Genomic DNA, 20,503 nt, shown 5'->3' on the forward strand with positions numbered 1-20,503 from the left:
CTATGCTAAACATACTAGAATTCTTTAAAAGATGATTTTTGATAAATTATAGAAAGGCAGGAACAAACAGAAACAAACATAGGAAACAGAAAAACAAACAGAAGAAAATAAAATCTACATGGAAGTCCTAACCTATCAATAGTCATATTAAAAATTGGTGCCCTAAATATATTAGAAGATACATTGGCACAGTGTATTTAAAAAGCTGACAACTATATGCTGTCTACAAGAAACTCATTTCACATATAGTAACATAAGAAGATTGAGGGAAAAGTGATAGAATTTGATATTATGCAAGTATAAATCACAGGAAAGTAGAGGTCACTATATTAAGGACAGGCTTCAAAGCAAAGAAATTACTAGTCAGGGAAGGATATCATCGATGAAGAAATGGTTTTAAAAATTAGTAAAGATATAGAAGAAATCAATAATACCATCAACCCAGAGAATCTAATGGACATTTCCATAAAACTCTATCTACTAACATTAGAATGCTCATCTTAAGTGCTTAAATAGCATATGCCAAGATGTACTACATACTCAGATGCATCTTAAATTTTTTTTGTTTTGTTTTGTTTTATCAAGGTAGGATCTTGCTTTAGCCCAGGCAGACCTGGAATTCACTGTGTAGTCTCAGTCTGGCCTCAAATTCACAGTGACCTTCGTACCTGTGCCTCCCAAGTGCTGGGATTAAAGGTGTGAGCCACCAAGCTTGGCTCAACAAATTTTTAATTATTTGAAATCTTGCAAAATATGCTCTCACCCTAAAATCAAGCTAAAGTTACTCACAGAAATAAATAGACTAGGAAAATCTCCAAATACATGGAGACCAAACAGCACACTTCTAGCTAACCTTGGATCACAGGAAAAACCATAATGTAAAGCAAACTATGTATATTGAACTGAAAGAAAATGAAACGTAAGACTTTATAGGACACACTGAAAGCAGTGCTAAATGGGGAACTTTTCATATATACATTAGAAAGGAGTACTGCTTTTAGAGTATGCCTAGCATGTCCAAGGTCAAAAATAGCACAGAAACAAAACAATACCCTTCCAGAAAATTCTTGTCAGTTTGTTTTCACTTCATGTACCAAGAAACAGAAAAAAATAATAATAGGAAAGATTTGATGTTACAAAGATCTGGTTCTTTGAAAAGTCTACGTAGGGCTAATAAAACCATTGCTAATAAAGATACTAATAAATTTAGTTCCTTTTTAAGGCTCTGAGTGAATATGAATTTTGGAGTCACCATTTAATCCATTAAATCCCTGTAGTAGTTTTTCTGCATTTTTTCAGAGTTGTAAGCAATTTTTACAGTTGTATTCCTCTAAGTATTTTCTTTTCACTATGCTGTTATCAGATACCTGGCAGTGTAAGCAAGAAAGGGTTTACTTTACCTTGGAGTTAGTCTGTCATGGTGGAGCAAGCATGGTAGCAAGAGCTGGAGGCAGCTGGTTGTACATTGTTTACGGTCAGGAAGCAGAGATAACAAACTGGAAGTGAGGCCTTCCCTAGTGACCCAAGGAGACACTACCTCTTAAAGCTTCCACAACCTTCCCAAACAGTGCCACCAGCTAGAGACCAAGTATTCAAACACAGGGACCTTTGGGAGACGTTTTCCATTTAAAGTACAATACTATGCCATTTTGTTTGCCAGCAAAAAAATCATTTTGTTTATAATAACACGTAGCTGAGCAATAACCTAGATTCCAAGTACATTAACTGCTATTTTGTTAGCATGGGGTGACTCTCAGTGTTTGTGTCACCCCAGTGAGAGCCGTGTTTATCAGTTGCAACCTTAGGTCATTGGAATGAAGATGAAAGGGAACTATTTTGTTTTCATACCTTCCTATTGGCAAACCAGCTCCTGCTTGTTCTTATGTATATTTTGACAAAAGGAGTTAATCTTGTATATTAGCAGATACTGTGACACTGTAATCAAGCACTATCATAAGCACATAGTATGACAGTATATAGGGAACTTTCCAAAGCAATGAAGTGCAGGAATTCCCATGTGTGAAACACAGTACAAGAAAATATGACTGTTACATATACAGATACGCAATCATAAATGTCTTTGTGCTGCAGTGACTTCCTGGTGAGTGACTTACCTTCATAGTTAACGAGCAAAAGGTTCAGATGCAATGTTTTCAGATTCTAGATGTTCCTATTAGTCTTTATTTTCACATGTATCTTACTTTCAGCATGTGCATTTTCATCAATAAAAGTTAGTCTGTGATGTACTATGTGCTTAAAACCTTGGAATCATCCGGTCTTGCAGAGGAAAGAATGAGAGGCTTTGTAATGGTTTCTAAGCACTGAAAACACTTGGAAGAACTCATACACTTCTGCCTACCTGCTTAGCATTGCAAGACACAGAAACTACAGTTCTTTTAACTTTTGTTTCTTATGTAATGGCCCTTGACAAATTAGGTGGTTAGCAAAGAGAGAGAGAGAGAGAGAGAACCAAGAGCATAGAGGGTCATCTGGGCTTCTCTTGTTGTCAGTAAACAGAGCAGATGACCATGTGATTACATTTTTCTTTTGAACAAGGAAAAACATAATTTATCCAAGCCTGGGTCCCACAGACACAGTTCTAGTTTACAGGAGCCTGATGGTACTTCTCACATGCTCTTTGCATAGCTTACTTGATGTTGAGGTGCTTCCTGGCACCTGAGGCTTTAGAAGATTTTCATTTCCGTTTTTTGTTTGTTTGTTTGTTTTTGTTTTTGCTTTTTCAAGGTCTCACTGTAGCTCAGGCTGACCAGGAATTCACTATGTAGTCTCAGGGTGGCCTTGAACTCAAGGCGATCCTCCTACCTCTGCCTCCCGAGTGCTGGGATTAAAGGCATGCACCACCACCATTTCCATTTTTTTTTTTTTTAATTTAAAGCCCTTTTTAGAAGAAACGTCTTTGTTTTGTCTGGATCTTTGTTCCCTTTGCAGTGGTCTTCACTGTTCTTGCCTGCCTTTAGGCTCTCCCCACTCCCTGTTCTAACTAGGAGCAAGGTTGAGTGCTTCAGAGCACAGGTCCTGGAGTAGGGGCTGCCTGGCTATGAATTCCCATTCTGCCACTTAATGTCCCTCCAAAAGTGTTATAGAGAGCTCATGAACTAAAACTTGCCAAGTACTTAGACCCATGCCTAGTTCATAGTATGCACTATAAATACATCTTTTTTTTTTTTTTTAAAGAAAACAATCTGCTTATGAATGATGCTGGCAATTATGTGACTATATATGCAGTTGTCAAGACTCATTGGGGCTGTGCCTTAGAACAGATCTAGCTTTAAAACTTTTGGTCAGGTTTATTGACCAAAGTGAAGAAAATGTATTTAGTCAGCAAATGGTTTATTGGAATTTGCACTGTAGAATTATATATTTTTTTATTAATTAGTTTTATATTCAGCAAATACAGTCAGTTTGGTACTCATCTGTGAGTTAGGCTCATCTGTGACCTACCCCCTCCCCATTGGACCCTCCTTGTTGAGGTATATGGGTCGTGCATTGTGGAGTTAGCCCACAGTTATGGGTAAGATAAATGTCTCTGCATATCATGACTTAACTTGTGGCTCTGACATTCTTTCCACCCCCTCTTAAGCAAAATTTCCCTAAGCCATGTTGGGTTCATTTTTGGTCTGCTTCAGTGATGAGGTGTTGGGGGCCTCTGAGGCTCTGGCTCTCTGATTTTGTAGGAGTTGATTTTTCTCTGTGTTGATCTCCTTCCCCCTTGTGCTGGTATCCGGTTCATCAGGAAAACAGCACCCTTGCTTGTTTCACCAATTTTTCTTAGTTTCACCAGGGCCCTTCTGAGGTATGATGGGGTGGCTCTCTCCTTAGGATCTACATCTATCTGAAAAAGAGAAGCAGATTCTCCAATGGAGAGTAAGTTAGCACCAGGACAAATGAGATAACCCTTACTTTTTTTTATAGAAAGTTTAATATGTGTAGGCCCTCTTATAGCCCATGATTGATGGTAGCTTGATATTGGAGAGTGGGCTTATGTTTGGATATGGTACTGACTTGTTTCCCAGCTCCAGCTATGGGTCCTGTACCACTGAGGGGATCAGTTAGCCAAATCAAGAGCAGTTGGTTCCCCACCATGGCTGTGTGCCACTATTGCACTTGTGTGTTCATCACAACCAGTTATTTGCTGCTAAGTAGGTTAGACCATGAGTTGCTTGGACAGATATTGGCCCATGTAGCACCTTCTGGCACTAGACGCGCTATTTGGGGACTGACTCTCCTCTAGCTTCCAGCTGTGCCATTCCATGTTATGTGTCAACTGCATGTGGTGTCTTCAGCAGTGGGGTCTTACCACTAACCTTTGGTGGGTCATCAAGTACTCTGACAGAAATCTGTCTGTCTTTTAGGAAACCTTGTAGGTCACTCTGATCAAAAGCTCACTGTGGATGATAGCTACCTGCTGGTACTGGGAGTTACAGGTCAGTGCCCACTAAGAAAATGAGAAAAAAAGATAACTAATATATAAGAGTTAGAAGAGAGAGAAGGTGGGGGAGAGGGAGAGAGGGAAGATGTAGAAGATTAAGGTTAGCCTTGATCCTACCCTCTCCAGTGTCTTGTTGTTCAGGTGTTCCCTGTAGGGGCCTGGTGAAGGTTCAGCCATTTGGTCTGTCTTTTAGGAAGTAGAATTTTATGGTACCATTGCTGTTTGGGTCTAGATTAGTGTTTCCCACCCCTTCGATGCCCTCCCCCCACTCCCCATCTATCCTAGTGTCTAGTCATGAGATGCTTGCTGGGTATGTAAGGTATCTTGGGTAGATTCAGGTTAGGTGCTGTAAATGAGTGAGACTATGTGGCAATTTTTTTTCTGTGATTGGGTAAGTTTACTGAGAATGATCTGTTCCCGGTTCAACAATTTTTCCTCAGATTTCATTGTGTTATTTTTGTCTTAGTGCTGTGGAGAATTCCATTGTGTAGATATACCATATTTTAGTTATCCATTCTTCTAGTGATGGACATCTGGGTTGATTCTAGCTCTTAGCTATTATGAATTGAGCCACTACAAACATGGTTGAGCAAATCTCTCTGGCCTGTGGCTTAAAGGTTTTAGGGTAGATGCCCAGTAGGGGAATAACTGGGTCTGTTGGTATCTCTATAGTCAGCTTTTCCAGAGGTCTCCATATTGCTTTCCAAAGTGATTGTACCATCCTACATTCCCACCAAGAGTGGATGAGTATTCCTACTTCTCCCCATCCTTGCCAGAATTTATTTTCATTTGATTTTTTGATGTTTGCTACCCTTATTGGGGTAAGGTGGGATCTCATAGTTGTTTTAATTTGCATTTCTCTGATGATGAGGGATGATGAACTTTTTTTTTAAGTGTGTGTTTGTCATTTGTATTTCTTCCTCTGTGAGCTGCCTGTTCAGCTCTTTGCCCCATTTTGTGAGTGGGGTGTTTGTCTTCTTATTGTTTAGATTTTTGAGTTCTTTGTAGATTCTAGAGATTAGGCCTCTATCAGTTGGATAACCTCAAATATTTTCTCCCATTCTGTGGGTAATCTATTGGCTTTGCTTACTATATGCTTGTTTGTAAAGAAACTCTTCAGCTTCATGTGATCCCATTGGTTGTTTAAGATCGTGAGCTACTGGGGTTTTGTTCAGGAAGTCTTTTTCCATTCCTATATCATGGAAAGTACTTCCTAAATTTTCTTCTAGTAGTATTCGAGTTTCTGGTCTTATATTGAGGTCTTTGATCCATTTGGATTTGAGTGTAGTGCATGGTGAAATGTGTGAATCAAGTTTCAGTTTTCTGCATATAGTTATCCTGTTTGTCCAGCACCATTTGTTGAAGATGCTGTCTTTTTTCCAGCCTATATTGTTTGGGTCTTTGTTGAATATCAAGTATCTGTAGTTGCTTGACCCAAAGTCTAGGTGCTCAACTCTATTCCATTGGTCTATACTCCTGTTTTTATGCTTGTACCATGCTGTTTTTATTACTATGGCTTTGTAATATAGCTTTAGAAGAGGTATGGTGATGCTACCAGAGGTACTTCTTTTGCTGAGGATATGTTTGGATATGTGAGGCCTTCTGCCTTTCCATATGAAATTTGAGATCATTTTTTCTATCTCTGTGAAGAACACTGTAGGGATTTTAATTGGAATTGCATTAAATTTGTATATTGCCTTTGGTAGGATTGTCATCTTCACAATGTTAATTCTGCCTATCCAGGAGCACGGGAGGTCTTTCCATTTTCTCAAGTCCTCCTCAATTTCTTTTTTGAGTGTTTTTATGTTTTCATTGTATAGATCTTTCAGTTCCTTGGTTAACATTATTCCAAGGTATTTTATTATTATTTTTGTTGCTATTGAAAATGGGACTATGTCCCTTATTTCTTTCTCTGTATCTTTGTCATTTGCATATAGAAAGGCTACTGATTTTTGTGCATTGATTTTGTGTCCTGCTACTTTGCTATAGAAGTTAATCACCTTCAGGAGTTTTGGGATGGAGTCTCTTAAATATACAAGTGAATAGAGCTAACTTAACTTCTTCCTTTCCAAATTGTATCCCTTTTATTTCCTTCTCCTGTCTTTTATTTGTTCATTTTTATTTATTTATTTGGAGCAACAGACAGAGAAAGAGAGGAAGAGGGAGAAAGAATGGGCACTCCAAAGCCTCCAGCCACTACAAACGAATTCCAGATGCATGTGCCCCCTTGCGCATCTGGCTAACGTGGGTCCTGGGGAATCAGGCCTTGAACCGAGGACCTTAGGCTTCACAGGCAAGCACTTAACTGCTAAGCCATCTCTCCAGCCCTCCTCCTGTCTTATTGCTTGAGCTAGGACTTCCAGTACTATATTGAAAAGCAGAGGTAAAAGAGGACAACCCTGTCTTGTTCCTGATCTTAATGGGAATTCCTCCAGTCTCCCTCCATAAAGTATTATTTGGGCCTTTGGAGCTTTGTATATTGCCTTTGTTATGTTAAGATATGAACCAACCATGCCAATTCTCTCCAATGTTTTGATCATGAAGTGATGTTGTATCTTGTCAAAGGCCGTTTCTGCATCAATCAAAATGATCATGTGGTTTTTATACTTTACCTTTTTTATGTGGTGTATTACATTGACAGATTTCCGTACGTTGAACCACCCCTGTGTTCCTGGGATGAATCCCACTTGGTCAAGGTGGATAATGCTTTTGATGTGTTGTTGGATTCCGTTTGCGAGGATTTTGTTCAGGATCTTTGCAACTAAGTTCATCAGGGAAATAGGCTGGTAGTTTTCTTGTGGCGTCTCTGCCTGGTTTTGGGATTAGGGTGATACTAGCTTCATAGAAGGAGTTAGGTAGTTTTCCCTGTTCTTCAATTGTGTGGCACAGTTTTAGGAAGATTGGTTTGAGTTCTTCCATGAAGGTTTGATAAAATTCAGCTGAGAATCCATCTGGTCCTGGACGCTTCTTTTTGGGGAGGTTTTTTATTACTTTTTCAATCTCCATGAGTGTGATCCGTTTATTGAGGTGATTAATATTCTCTGAGTTTAGCTTTGGTAGATGATATACGTCCAGGAATTTATCCATCTCCTCCACATTTTCCAGTTTTGTGGAGTAGAGGTTTTTGAAATAAGTCTTGATGATTCTCCCAATTTCACTTACGTCTGTTGTGATCTCTCCTTTTCATTTTGAATTTTGTTAATTTGAAGCTTCTCCTTTTTTTGCTTGATCAAATTGGCCAGGGGTTTGTTAACCTTGTTTATTTTTTCAAAGAACCAGCTCTTTGTTTTGTCAGTTGTTTCCTTGGCTTCCAATTCATTAATTTCTGCTCTGATTTTAATTATTTTTTTTTCCTTCTGGAGCTCTTTGGGTTGAATTTTTCTTGTTTTTCCAGTGCCTTTAGGTGGATGGTTAGATTTGGGGTCTTTCTGTCTTCTTTAAAAAATTTTTTTGTTTGTTTATTTTTATTATTTGAGAGTGACAGAGAGAGAGAAAGAGAAAGAGGCAGAGAGCAAGAGAGAATGGGCATGCCAGGGCTTCCAGCTGCTGCAAACGAACTCCAGATGCATGCGCCCCCTTGTGCATCTGGCTAATGTGGGTCCGGGGGAATCGAGCCTTTAACCGGGGTCCTTAGGCTTCACAGGCAAGCACTTAACTGCTAAGCCATCTCTGCAGCCCCCTTTCTGTCTTTTTATGAAGGCAATGAGTGCTATGAATTTTCCCTGAGGAACGCATTCATTGTGTCCCATAAGTTTTGGTACAATGTGTTCACATTGTCATTCAATTCCAGAAATTTTGCAATTTCATTTTTTATTTCATCCACTATCCATTTATTGTTTAAAAGTGTGCTGTTCAGTTTCCAGGTGCCATTGGGATTCTTAGTGGGTCTTTTGTTGTTGATTTCTACCAATATAGCATTTTGATCTGATATCATGGAGGAAATTATGTCAATCTTCCTAAATATGTGGAGGCAGTCTTTGTGACCCAGTATATGGTCTATTTTAGAGAATATTCCATGGGCTGCTGAGAAGAATGTGTAGTCTGTGGATTTGGGATGGAAAGTTCTGTAGATGTCCATTAGGTCTAAGTGTTCTCTGGTTTTGTTGAGCTCTCTTACTTCCCTGTTGAGTTTCTGTTTGGATGATCTGTCTATTACTGATAATGGTGTGTTGAAGTCCCCAACTATCATGGTGTTGGTGGTTATTTCTGTTTTATTGTCAAGTAGGTTTTGTTTTATAAACTGTGGTGCCCCTGTGTTTGGTGCTTTCAGATTTATGATTGTAATATCCTCTTCTTGGATTGTTCCCTTGGTAAGTAGGAAGTGGCCTTCTTTGTCCTTTTTGATTATTTTTGGTTTGAAGTCAATTTTATCTGATATTAATATAGCTACGCCTGCTTGTTTCTTATTCCCATTTGCTTGGAATATTGTTTTCCACCCTTTCACCCTGAGGAGGTGTCTGTCTTTATTGCTGAGGTTGGTTTCTTGAAGGCAACAGATTGAAGCGTCTTAATTTTTTGATCCATCCTGTTAGCTTGTGTCTCTTGATGGGTGAATTAAGGCCATTAATATTTAGGGTAATGACTGTGAGATTTGATTTGATCCCTGCCATATTGTGATGGTAGATGTGTGTTCTTGTTTTCATGGACTTTGAAGTTTTTTGTGCCTACTCTGAGTTTGGTTATTGTGATTTGCTTCTTGTAGGCATTTGAGTTTGATTATTTGTTTCTTCTCTGTGGAGAATTTCCGCAAATCCTCTCTGTAGGTTTGGTTTTGTGTTCATATAATTGTAAAGCTGAGTTTTGTCATAGAAAGTTTTTCTTTCATCATCTATTATGAGGGATACTTTTGCTGGGTAGAGTAGCTTGGGTTGGAAGCCATAGGTTCTTAGACTTTGTAGTGTTTCTTTCTAGGCCCTTCTAGCTTTCAGGGTTTCCATTGAGAAGTCTGAAGTAATTCTGATGGGGTTACCTTTGAAAGTGGTGTGCTGTTTTTCCCTAGCTGCTTTTAGGACTTTCTTTTTGATGTCAATGTTTAGAGTCTTAATGACAATATGTCTTGGAGAGTTTCTCCTTTGGTCCAGTCTGTTTGGAGTTCTGTTAGATTCTTGTATCTTGATAGACCTTTCTTTTAAGAGACTGAGGAAGTTTTCTTCAATTATTTTGTTAAATAATTCTCCATTCCTTTCGTCTGCATTTCTTCTTCTGGTAATCCAATGATCCTGATATTAGGACATTTAAGTGTATCCCACAATTTCCTCATGTTCTGTTCACAGGAACCTTTGAACTTACTGAACTTTTTGAACTCTCAAACTCTTTCTTCCATCTTGTCTTCCAGATCAGAGTTTCTATCCCCCACTTGGCTGACTATTCTTGAGAGCTTCTAGAGAGTTTTGGACTTGTTCAATTAAGTTTGCACTTTCTACTACTTTTCTATGTATAATTTCCATCCCTCTGTCAAGCTCCCTTTTTCACATCATTTTCTGATTTTCTTGATGATTCTTGGAATTCATCCTTGCATTTCTTTATGTCTTCATTTAGCATGGCCAGCTGATTTTTAAGGTCTTCTTTTTTTTCACTCTTCCTCAAACTCTTAACTCTCTTTGAACTCCTTCCAATTTCTTATCTATTAGTTCTAGTTTAGTGATGGCAGCATCCACACGATTATCAGTGCTTTGTTGCTTTCCTGCAAGTTCTAGCAGTAGGTTGGTCAGGGTTGCATTGCTCATAGCTTCAATTTGATGTTCTGATCCTAATGACTCTTCTATGTTTTCGTTAGATGTATTCATTGTTGGAGTGGGGGATCTAACTGGATTTTCTTGCATTTGATTTTTTTCATGTTATTTCTTTTGTGCTGTGGTCTGCCCATGACAGTGTATGGGCACATAGGTGGGTGGATCAGCCTGGGCTCAAGCGCAATGGGAATCTGAGGCAGCGTGGGGCAGTTGCCAAGCAGCCTGAGCTTTGGCTCTCACTTGCCAAAGCCGCCTATCTACTGCCTGGCAGGGGTGCCACACTTGCCTGAATTCTTAAGCGGTAATGCTCCAAGGCTTCCTCCATTCGAGCTAGGAGGGACACTGAAGTACCAAGCACTGAAGCAGCCCAAAACTCTGGCTGGGAACACTGGGACCCAGAGCAGTCTGAGCTCCCCCAGCACAGGACAATGGTGGATGGCCAGAGTGGCAGACAGGTAGGGGTTGGCACCTGAGCTGGCTGGCGCAAGCGAGAGACACAGTCTGATCTTGTGTGGCAATAGCTGTGAGACTGGGCTCGCTGAACATGCAGCTGTAGGGGCAGTAAGTGAGCCAATGGGCGGGGCAATCTAAACTTCCACATGCAGGGATCCAACTGCGCGCAGCTGTGCTGTGGATATGGGGAGGGATGGGCTACCTGCTCCTGAGGGAATCAAGGGTTCCCTGTTACTGCCAGGAGTTGCTGAATGCGCGGTGGCTAGAGCAGCAAGTTGTCGAGTGTGCGGAGCAGTGTAAACTTCCGCACGCAGGGATCGATTGGCGCGTGGAGGCAGACATGTCGGCTATTTGCAGGGGGGCTACCCGCTTGCGAGGGGACCAGCGATTCCCTGTTCCTCCCCCCCCATCCTCCCACTGACAATCTATTGGAGATTGCTCTCCCCTAAAAGACCCAGTGAACTCTTAATGTCTTGCCTTTCTTTCCCCAGGATGTGCAGCACAGCTAGGTGGTCACCATCTTGGCTGGAAGTCCCCCTGTAGAATTATATTTTTAAAAACCCATATAATTCAAAGAAGTTTGCTATCAGGTTAAACAAACAGGATGAATGTGCATGTCAAGGTGTCAAGGCAGGGAATGTGTTGCCAAGTGTTTATTAGGCACCTATACACTTAGGTGCTCTGAATGATTGGTCACCTTCTGATGGCAATTTGGGAATGAAAGCCTCCTGGAGTCAGTATATTGCTGGGGACGGGCTTAGGGGGGTGTTATAGCCAGCTTCCTCTTGCAAGTGTTTGGCACACTCTCCTGTTGCTATTGTCCATCTGATGTTGGACGGGAGGTGATATCCACCTTCTGCTCATGCCATCGTTTTCCCCTGCCATCACGGAGCTTTCCTTCAAGTCTTTAATAAACCCTTTCCTCCCACAAGCTGCTCTTGCTCAGGTGTCTACTGGCAGCAATGAAAACTGACTACAGCAGGATGTTTAGGACATAGGTATTCAGGAGGGTACAAGAGTGCAGATGCAATGTCCAGAGCTGAGATTCATAAATAGGATTCAGGAAGCAATAGGATGGCTGATTCTACCAAAATGGGCTTTTCCACTCTGTGAGGGGGATTTGCATTGTCTGAACTAACAAATTATTTTTGTTTTCATCTATAGAAAGGCCCCCCTTCTGGGAAAGACCGTGTGAAAAAAGGTGGATCCTACATGTGCCATAAGGTCAGTCCTGTCACCAACTTCTCTTTAGGTGTTCTAATTGTATATGGATCCATTGTAAAACATTGTTCCCGATGTCCCATTCACTTTTGCTAATACCAGTGCTGCCATCAAAACAACAACAACAAAATGTATAATGCTCATCTTAAGTTTAGTAATAGGTCTGTTTCAGGGAAAGGGGACAGGAAAAACAGAGGTTGTGAATGACATGTGGTTATCCAAAACCCATCTACTGAATCTTGGCCCTTTTTGAGAGGCCTCTATTGTTCCACGAACCAGGGTGGGCAATATATCTCTTCCCACATGTACGTAAGTCTGGGAATATACCCTTAATTTGAGTTTCTATGAATTTGTGAATTCTGTATTGAGATTCACGTTAGAGCTGCAAGTGGAGGGTGGTTTTTGCACTACCAGGATGGAAGAATCAGCATACTGGGTGTCTGTGGGCATTTATACTCTTTGGGCTCGGGTTTCCATGTCCGAGACAGCAAATCTTGGTCAATGTGAGTAATGGGTGCTTCATGAGTGACCTTTGTAAGGAATTCAGAAATAGATACTTTCCCCTTCTTTTTCTCTCTGAGTCATGTATTTTTAGTATCCAGCACTTCAGGTTCTGTTTTCTGGCTCTATACAAAGATGGCATTTTGTAGTTAGTTATTATGTAGAAGTTTTGCATGGTAATTCACTCAGTCCAGGCAGTTAGAGACTTCAAACCACTTAGAATGATTCCAAATTAAGTTACTAATTTTATAATGGAGATATTAGCAAACTTTACCCTAAAACAGTAGCTTTTCTACTTTATTTTTACTTCAGAATGATCTGAAACCTATAAAAATTTACTGATGCTTGGCTCTCCACTTGCCCCATCTCATTAGATTTCTCTGCAGTATGACCTTGGCATAAAGATGTTTAAAGCTCTGCAGGTACTAGAAATATAAGCAAATTGGGGGACCACTGTCCTAATTCCTTAACTCTTTTTAGATGTGCATGAGTGAATTTCTAGGTTTGAATGCTTCTTGCACTTCTTAGCTGGGAATCTTTGATCGTGTGATTCATGTGCATGTTCACCCAGTTAAGTTCAATGTATACATAAAACTGATGCTTAAAAAAGATATGGATAGATTTAGCTTTATGAAATGTGCATGTTATTTATTTGTTCATGAAAGGGATCTTGATGTGCTGCCCAGGCTAGTCTCTACCTTCTCCCATGCTTGGGTCATATTTCATTATTTTCCCATTTAATCCCAGTAGCTGAACTTAATGGAACTTGTTATCACATTTGCCTAATCAACTTGGTGCTTCAGGTGAAGAACTGATTGATTATTTCATTCCTGATCATGGAGAATAAACATTTTTTAAAAATTAAATGTTGTACTAATCATAGGTTTTATTTTCTTCTTTTTTATAAATCCCCTGTTTCAGATTGAGGTTGTTTGCTTCACTGTAGTTTTTTTTGTTTTTTTTTTTTTTTAAATTAAATCAGCAGTTCATGTAGCATTTTCTAGATAGTATTCTTGGATCTACTGAGATGACAATGTGTTGGAAAATCACACTTATTTTCATTTTTAAGTTATTATTTTTTTTTTATTAATAGACATAGACATATTTTATATGCAAGCATCACATGTTGGTACCATCCTTTCCCTCCTCCCTTCCCGTTTTCTGAATAGGCCTTCCACATTGGGGATGCAGGTCAACCCCATGTGTATTGTGGGTCATGCCCTGGAGGTCAGGGGACAGGCAATGTCTCTGTGCACAATGTCCCAACTTGTGGCTCTAAGAATCTTTCTGCTCCCTTTTCTGCAAAATTTCCTGAGCCATGCTGTGAGCATTTTAAGTTGACTTCAGTGATGGGCACTTAGGAGCATCTGGATCTCTGGTTTAATAGGTGTTGAGTGCCCTCAGTATCTTTTCCCATCACTCTTGTGCTGATACCAGATTCACTCAGAAAGCAGCACTCTTACTCCTTTCCCCAGTTCCTCTGTGATTTCAGCTGGGGCCAGAGTGGAGTGTGCTGGGTCATTTAACTCCTCAAGTCCAGTTCCCATCTGAAAAAGAGAAGCAGATTCTCCAATGGAGAGTGAAGTCAGTGCCAGTTAAATGGGATAACCATTATTAATTTAGAGAGAATTGAAAATGTTTAGATATTCTTATAGTCTAAGTTTAGTGGGAGCTTGACAATGGAAAGCTGAATCATTATCTGGATATGATTCTGACTTGTTTCCCAGTTTCAAATATGGTTTCCTTTCCACTAAGTGTATCTGTTAGCCAATCCAAGAGCAGGTGGTTACCCACCATGGTTGTGTGCCACTATTGCACTTGTGTGAGCATCATGTCAGGTTGTTTGCTTCTGAGTCACTTAGACTTTGAGTTGCTTGGACAGATGTTGGCCACTTTCCCTCGGTAGCTCATGTAGCACCTTCTAGCACTAGATGGGCTAATTGTCTGGGGACTGGCTCTCCTCCAGATTCCAACCAGGTCTCTCCATGGTCCATGCCAACAGTGTTTGGTGTCTTCAGCAGTAGGGTCTTACCACTAGCCTCTGGTGGGTAATCAAGTGCTCTGATAGAAATCTGTCTTGTTTGTTTTGGGGGATCTAGTAGGTCTGTCTGATCAACAGCTCATTGTGGATGTAGATCACATCCTGCTACAGTGAATTACAGGCCAGCACCAAGGGAAAAGAAAAAATAAAAAGTCAGAGAAAAAGAGGAACAGGAGAAATTTGAGGTTAGGTTTCATCTCACTCCCTCCAGGGCCCTTCGATTCAGGTGCTCCCCCTAAAGTCCTCTGGAGGTTCCACATTTTAGTCTAACTTACAGGATATAGGATTCTATAGTATCAGTCCATTTTGGGTTCAGTTTTATATCCCCCCCAACCCTTTCCCTTACCCCAAGTCCTACCCTGTCTATTGTCCAAGTCTCAAAATGCTATTTAGTTATGTCAGCAACTTGGGCTGATCTAGGTTAGGAACAGCAGATGAGTAAGATCATGCGATGGTTGTCTTTCTGTGATTGTGAGTTCACTTAGAATGATCTGTTCCAAATTTGAACATTTTTCTACAAATTTCAATGTATCATTTTTCTTACTGCTGAGTAGAATTCCATTGTGTAGATATACCACATTTTGGTTAGCCATTCATCCAATGATGGGCACCTAGCTTGATTCCAGTTTTTAGCTATTATGAATTGAGCAGGTATAAAAATGGTTGAGCAAATATTTCTGAACTGAGATGTGGAGCTTTTAAGGTAAATGCTTGGATCATCTGTCTATTGATGATAGTGGAGTATTAAAGTCTCCCAACTATGATGGTGGTGTTGTTTATTTCTTTTTTGTTGTCGAGTAGGTTTTGTTTTATAAATTGCTGAGCAATTGGGGTTATATTCAGAAAGTCATTACCTATGCCAATATGTTGAAGGGTTTCCCTACCTTTTCCTCTAGCAACTTCAGTTTCAGGTCTGATATTAAGGTCCCTGATCCACTTGGATTTGATTCTTGTGCATGGAGAAAGACAAGGATCTATTTTCCTCTTTCTACATATAGATATCCAGTTTTCCCAGCATCACCTGTTGAAGATGCTGTCTTTTCTCCAGTTAATATTTTTGGCATTTTTGTCAAAAATCAGATGGCTAAGCTGTGTGTGGTGGAACACACCTTTAATCCCAGCACTCGGGAGGCAGAAGTAGGAGGATCACCGTAAGTTCAAGGCCACCTTGACACTCCATAGTGAATTCCAGGTCAGCCTGGGCTAGAATGAGACTCTACCTCGAAAAACAAAACAAAACAAAAAATCCGATGGCTGTAGCTACCTGGATTAACATCTGGGTCCTCTATTCTGTTCCATTGATCTATGTGTCTGTCTTTGTGCCAATAACATGCTGTTTTTGTTACTTTGGCTTTGTAATATAGCTTAAAATCAGGTATGGTAATGCCACCAGCCTTATTTTTGTTGCTCAAAATTATTTTGGCTATTTGAGGTTTTTTGTGCTTCCAAATGAATTTTAGGATTATTTTTTCTATTCCTGTGAAGAATGCCATTGGAATTTTACTGAGGATTGCATTAAATGTATAGATTGCTTTTGGTAAGATTGACATTTCACAATATTGATTCTTCCAATCCAAGAACCTGGATTGTCTTTCCATTTCCTATTGTCTTCTGCAATTTCTCACTTGAGTTTAAAGTTCTCATTGTAGAGAACCTTCACTTCCTTGATTAAGTTTATTCCAAGGTACTTAATATCTTGGGAGAGATTCCCTGATTTCATCTTCCACATGTTTATTGTTACTATATAAAAAAGCTACTGGTTTCTGTGTGTTTTTGTATCCTGCTACATTGCTAAAAGTGTTTATCAGCTGATAGTGTCCTTTATGTAAAGAATCGTATCATCTGCAAATAGCAATAATTTGATCTTTCCCTTTCCAATTTCCAATTTTATGAGTGTCTCTTGTCTTATTGCTATAGCTAAGACTTCCAATACTTTATTAAATAAAAGTGGGGACAGTGGAATTTAGTGGAAAGGCTTCAAGTTTTTCCCCATTTAGTATTATGCTGGCTGTAGTTTGTCATCAGTATCCTTTATTATGTTGAGATATATTCCTTCTATGTCCAGTTTCTGTAGTACTTTTACCATGAAGGGATGTTTGATTTTGTCAAATACCTTTTCTGTATCTATTGAGATGATCATGTGATTTTTTCCTTCAGTCTATTTATATGGTTTATTACATTTATCAAATTGTATATATGACCCATCCCTGCATCTTTGGGATAAAGCCTACTTGGTTGGGGTGAATGATCTTTCTGATACGTTCTTGTATTCTGTTTGCCAATATTTTGTTGAGAATTTTTGCATCTATGTTCATGAGGGAGATTGGTCTATAATATTCTTTTTTGTTCTGTCTTTGCCTGGTTTTGGTATTAGTGTGATGCTGGCTTTGCCGAAGTTCGGCAGAACTCTTTCATTTTCTATTTTATGGAAATGTTTGAGAAGAAATGGGGTTAATTCTTCCATGAAGGTCTGGTAAAATTCACCAATGAGTCAATATGGGTCTGGAATTTTTTTGTTTGGGAAACTTTTTTTTTTTTTTTTTGGTTTTTCGAGGTAGGGTCTCACTCTAGCCCAGGCTGACTTGGGATTCACTATGGAGTCTCAGGATGGCCTTGAACTCATGCCTCCCAAATGCTGGGATTAAAGGCGTGCGCCACCACGCCCAGCATGGGAAACTTTTTATAACTGCTTCATCTCTGTACTTGTTATAGGTCTTTTTAAGTGGTTTATTTTATCCTGATTTAACTTTTTAGGTCATATGAATCAAGGAAATTATACATTTCTTTCAGATTTTTAAACTTAGAGACAAATATGTTCTTAAAGTATATCCTTATGATTTTCTGAATTTCTTTGATATCTGTTGTAATGGTGTCTTTTTCACCTCTAATTTTATTAATTTTTGTCTCTTCTCTCTTCTGGTCAGATTTGCTAAGAGTTTATCAATCTTTATTATCCTTTCAAAGAATCAACTCTTTGTTTCATTGATTCTTTGAATTTTTTCTTGTTTCTATTTTATTAATTTCTGCCCTAGTTTTTATTATTTCTTCCCATCTACTGATTTTTGGTTTGCCTTTTTCTTCTTATGCAAAGGCATTAATGTGAGGCATTAAATTGTTTACTTGTGAACTCTCTAATTTCTTAATATAAGCATTTAGAGCTATACATTTCCCTCTTGGGACTGCCTTCATTTGTCCCAAAGGTTTTGGTAAATTGTATTTTCATCATCATTTGATTCTATGAATTTATTGATTTCCTTTTTGATTTTTTCAATGACCCATTGATCATTCAATAGTGTGCTGTTTAGTCTCCATGAATTTCTGTATGTTCTGTAGTTTTTCTTATTGCTGATTTGTAGTTTAATCCCACTTTGGTCAGATAGAGTACAAGGGATTATTTCAATTTTCCTGTATTTGTGAAGATTTGCTTTGTGTTGTAATATGTGGTCTATTTTAGAGAATGTTCCATGTGCTGCTGAGAAAAATGTATATTCTGCAGCATTTGGATGGAATGTTCTGTTACGTCCATTTGTTCCATGACATCATTTAATCCAGGTGTGTCTCTCTTTATTTTTTGCCAGGATGACCTGTCAATTGATGAGAGAAGGGTATTGAAGTCACCCACTACAATTATGTTTGGTGGTGTCTGTGACCTTAATAGTGTTAGATGAAATTGTGAGCCCTCAGGTTAACTGTATATACATTTAGGATTTTAATATCCTCCTGTTGGAGTGTTCCTTTAATCAGTGTGAAGTGACCTTCTTTATCTTTCCTTACTAATATTTGTTTGAAGTCTGTCCTGTCAAATCTTAGGATAGCAACACCTGCTTGTTTCCTAGGCCCACTTGTTTTCCATCCTTTCAGCCTAAGACAGTGTCATCTTTTATTGAGAGATGAACTTCCAGGATCCTACCTTTTAATCCCATCTTCAAGCCTGTGTCTTTTGGTTGGGGCATTGAGGCCATTGATATTAAGAGTTATTATTGAAAGGTATGCATTTATTCTCACCATTCTTCTTATTTTATAGTGTTTCCTGTTTTCCCTTTACTTGCTGTTTTAACTGTTATTTGAGTATGGTTTATTTTTTCCTGGTTCCTCTTGTGTGTACTTTGCTTTCTCTTCGGAATGAAGGACTCCTTCAAGTATTTCTTGTGTAGTTAGCTTAGTTGTCATATATTCCTTTAGCCTGTTTTTGTTATAGAATGTCCTTAGTTTTCCTTAAATTTGGATAGATAGCTTTACTGGATAAACTAATCTTGGTTGACAGTTTTTTTTTTATCTTTCAGAACATGGAATACATCATTCCAGTCCCTCTGGCTTTTTTTTTTTTGGTTGTTTGAGTTAGGGTCTCACTGTAGCTCAGGCTGACTGGAATTCACTATGTTGTCTCAGGGTGGCCTTGAGCTCATGGCGATCCTCCTACCTCTGCCTCCCAAGTGCTGGGATTAAAGGCGATCCTCCTACCTCTGCCTCCCAAGTGCTGGGATTAAAGGCGTGCGCCACCACACCCGGCCCCTCTGGCTTTTAAAGTTTGTGTTGAGTAATCTGCTTTTATCCTGTTTGGCTTGCCTTTCTAGGTGAATTGCTTTTTTCTCTCTCAGTATATTTTCTTTGGTTTGTATGTTTAGTATTTTAGTTATAACATGGCAAGGAGAGGTTCTTTCCAAGTTTTGTCTGTTTGGTGTTCTAAAAGCCTCTTTTATCTGCATTTTATCTGCCATTTCTTTCCCAACTTGGGAAAAATTTTTTTCTATTATTTGGTTGAAAATGCATACTATGCCTTTGAAATGAAATTCTTCTCCTACTATACCTTGAATTGTGTTTGATCTTTTCATAGTGTTCTGAGTGTCTTGAAATTTCCATTCATACCTTCCTATTAGCTTGTCTTTCTCTTTGTTGGACTGTATTAGGTCTGCCACCTGGTCTTCTAGTATCTGTTCCCTCCTTCATCAATTCCACTGGTGAGACTTTCCACTGAGGTGTTTTTTTTTTTTTTTTGTTTTTTGTTTTTTTTTTGACTATGTTTTTCAGTGTTAGAATTTCTGCCTGGCTTTTTTTTTTTCAGTATTTCTATTTCCTTATTCATGTCTTATAATGACCTCTTAATTTCATTAAGCTGATTTCCTGTGTTCTCTTTCAGGAGTTTGTTTTCTTCCTTGATTCTTTTGAGTATAGATAAAACCTTTTTTTTTTTTTTAATCTTTCTCAGGCATTTCATCTAAAGCAGTCTCATTGGGGTCATTTCTGATGGATTTATAATTTTTGGAGGTATTGTATTGTTTTCATTCCTTGTTTTTCTTGCATTATAATGTAGTGAATTTTGCATCTTGATTTGATTTGCTGCTTGGGTTTTCTACTTATCTGCAGTATTCTTATATGTGGAGATCCAGCTTCATATACTTTCAGGCTATGAGTTTAAGTTGCCATGTGTATCTCTTGTACCCCAATCTAACTGCAGAAGTAGTCCTAGGTGTTCAGTTTGCCTGCTATTCAAGTACTGTAGTGAGATGGGTGAAACAACTTACTGGCAAATTCTAAAATTCAACTGAGCAATATATACATCCATTAAAAACCAGCAGAAGCCGGGCGTGGTGGCACACGCCTTTAATCCCAGCACTCGGGAGGCAGAGGTAGGAGGATTGCCTAGAGTTCGAGGCCACCTGAGACTACATAGTTAATTCCAGGTTAGCCTGGACCAGAGTGAGACCCTACCTAAAAAAAAAAAAAAAAAAAAACCCACCAGCATAGAGAATGCAAGTGTGGAGATTAAAACAAACAGCCTTATAAAGCCAAAATCCCTAAGGATGTGTGTTGCTCTACACCCTTAATCCTGTCAGCTGGGAGGTAGATATTATATTCTGAATTGGGTTCCACATCAACCTGGATCTGAATCAGACCCTGCCCCCAATAATGACAGAAGCAAGAGACAAAGGCCCCGTAAATCTCTGAGCATCAAAGGCAACAATAGTAAAACCCCAAATACAGCTTAATTGAGAGTGGTAAAGCCAACCAAGAATATGTAACCCACAGCCTGGAAAGAGAGATTAGCACTTCCAATGCAGGCCTGTGCGCCTGCTTTTTTGCCAGTCAGCCTTGTTATGTTTGGGG

The 20,503-nt window shown here is 39.2% G+C and overlaps 1 protein-coding gene across 2 annotated transcripts in view; it reads left to right on the forward strand.

Moving 5' to 3' along the window:
• The window catches only part of Sumf1 (sulfatase modifying factor 1), a 103,997-nt gene that overhangs the window by 71,977 nt on the left and 11,517 nt on the right, over positions 1 to 20,503 (forward strand). Inside the window, exon 8 of one of the 2 annotated variants that reach the window (XM_004651492.2) lies at positions 11,800 to 11,859. The exons of the other annotated variant lie outside the window; for it this stretch is intronic. Within the exon in view, the coding sequence (XP_004651549.1) occupies positions 11,800 to 11,859 (60 nt within the window). The remainder of the gene's footprint in view (positions 1 to 11,799; positions 11,860 to 20,503) is intronic. 2 annotated transcript variants of the gene reach the window in all.

This window comes from Jaculus jaculus, chromosome 14, assembly GCF_020740685.1.
Source record: "Jaculus jaculus isolate mJacJac1 chromosome 14, mJacJac1.mat.Y.cur, whole genome shotgun sequence".
NCBI classification, from domain to species: Eukaryota; Metazoa; Chordata; class Mammalia; order Rodentia; family Dipodidae; genus Jaculus; species Jaculus jaculus.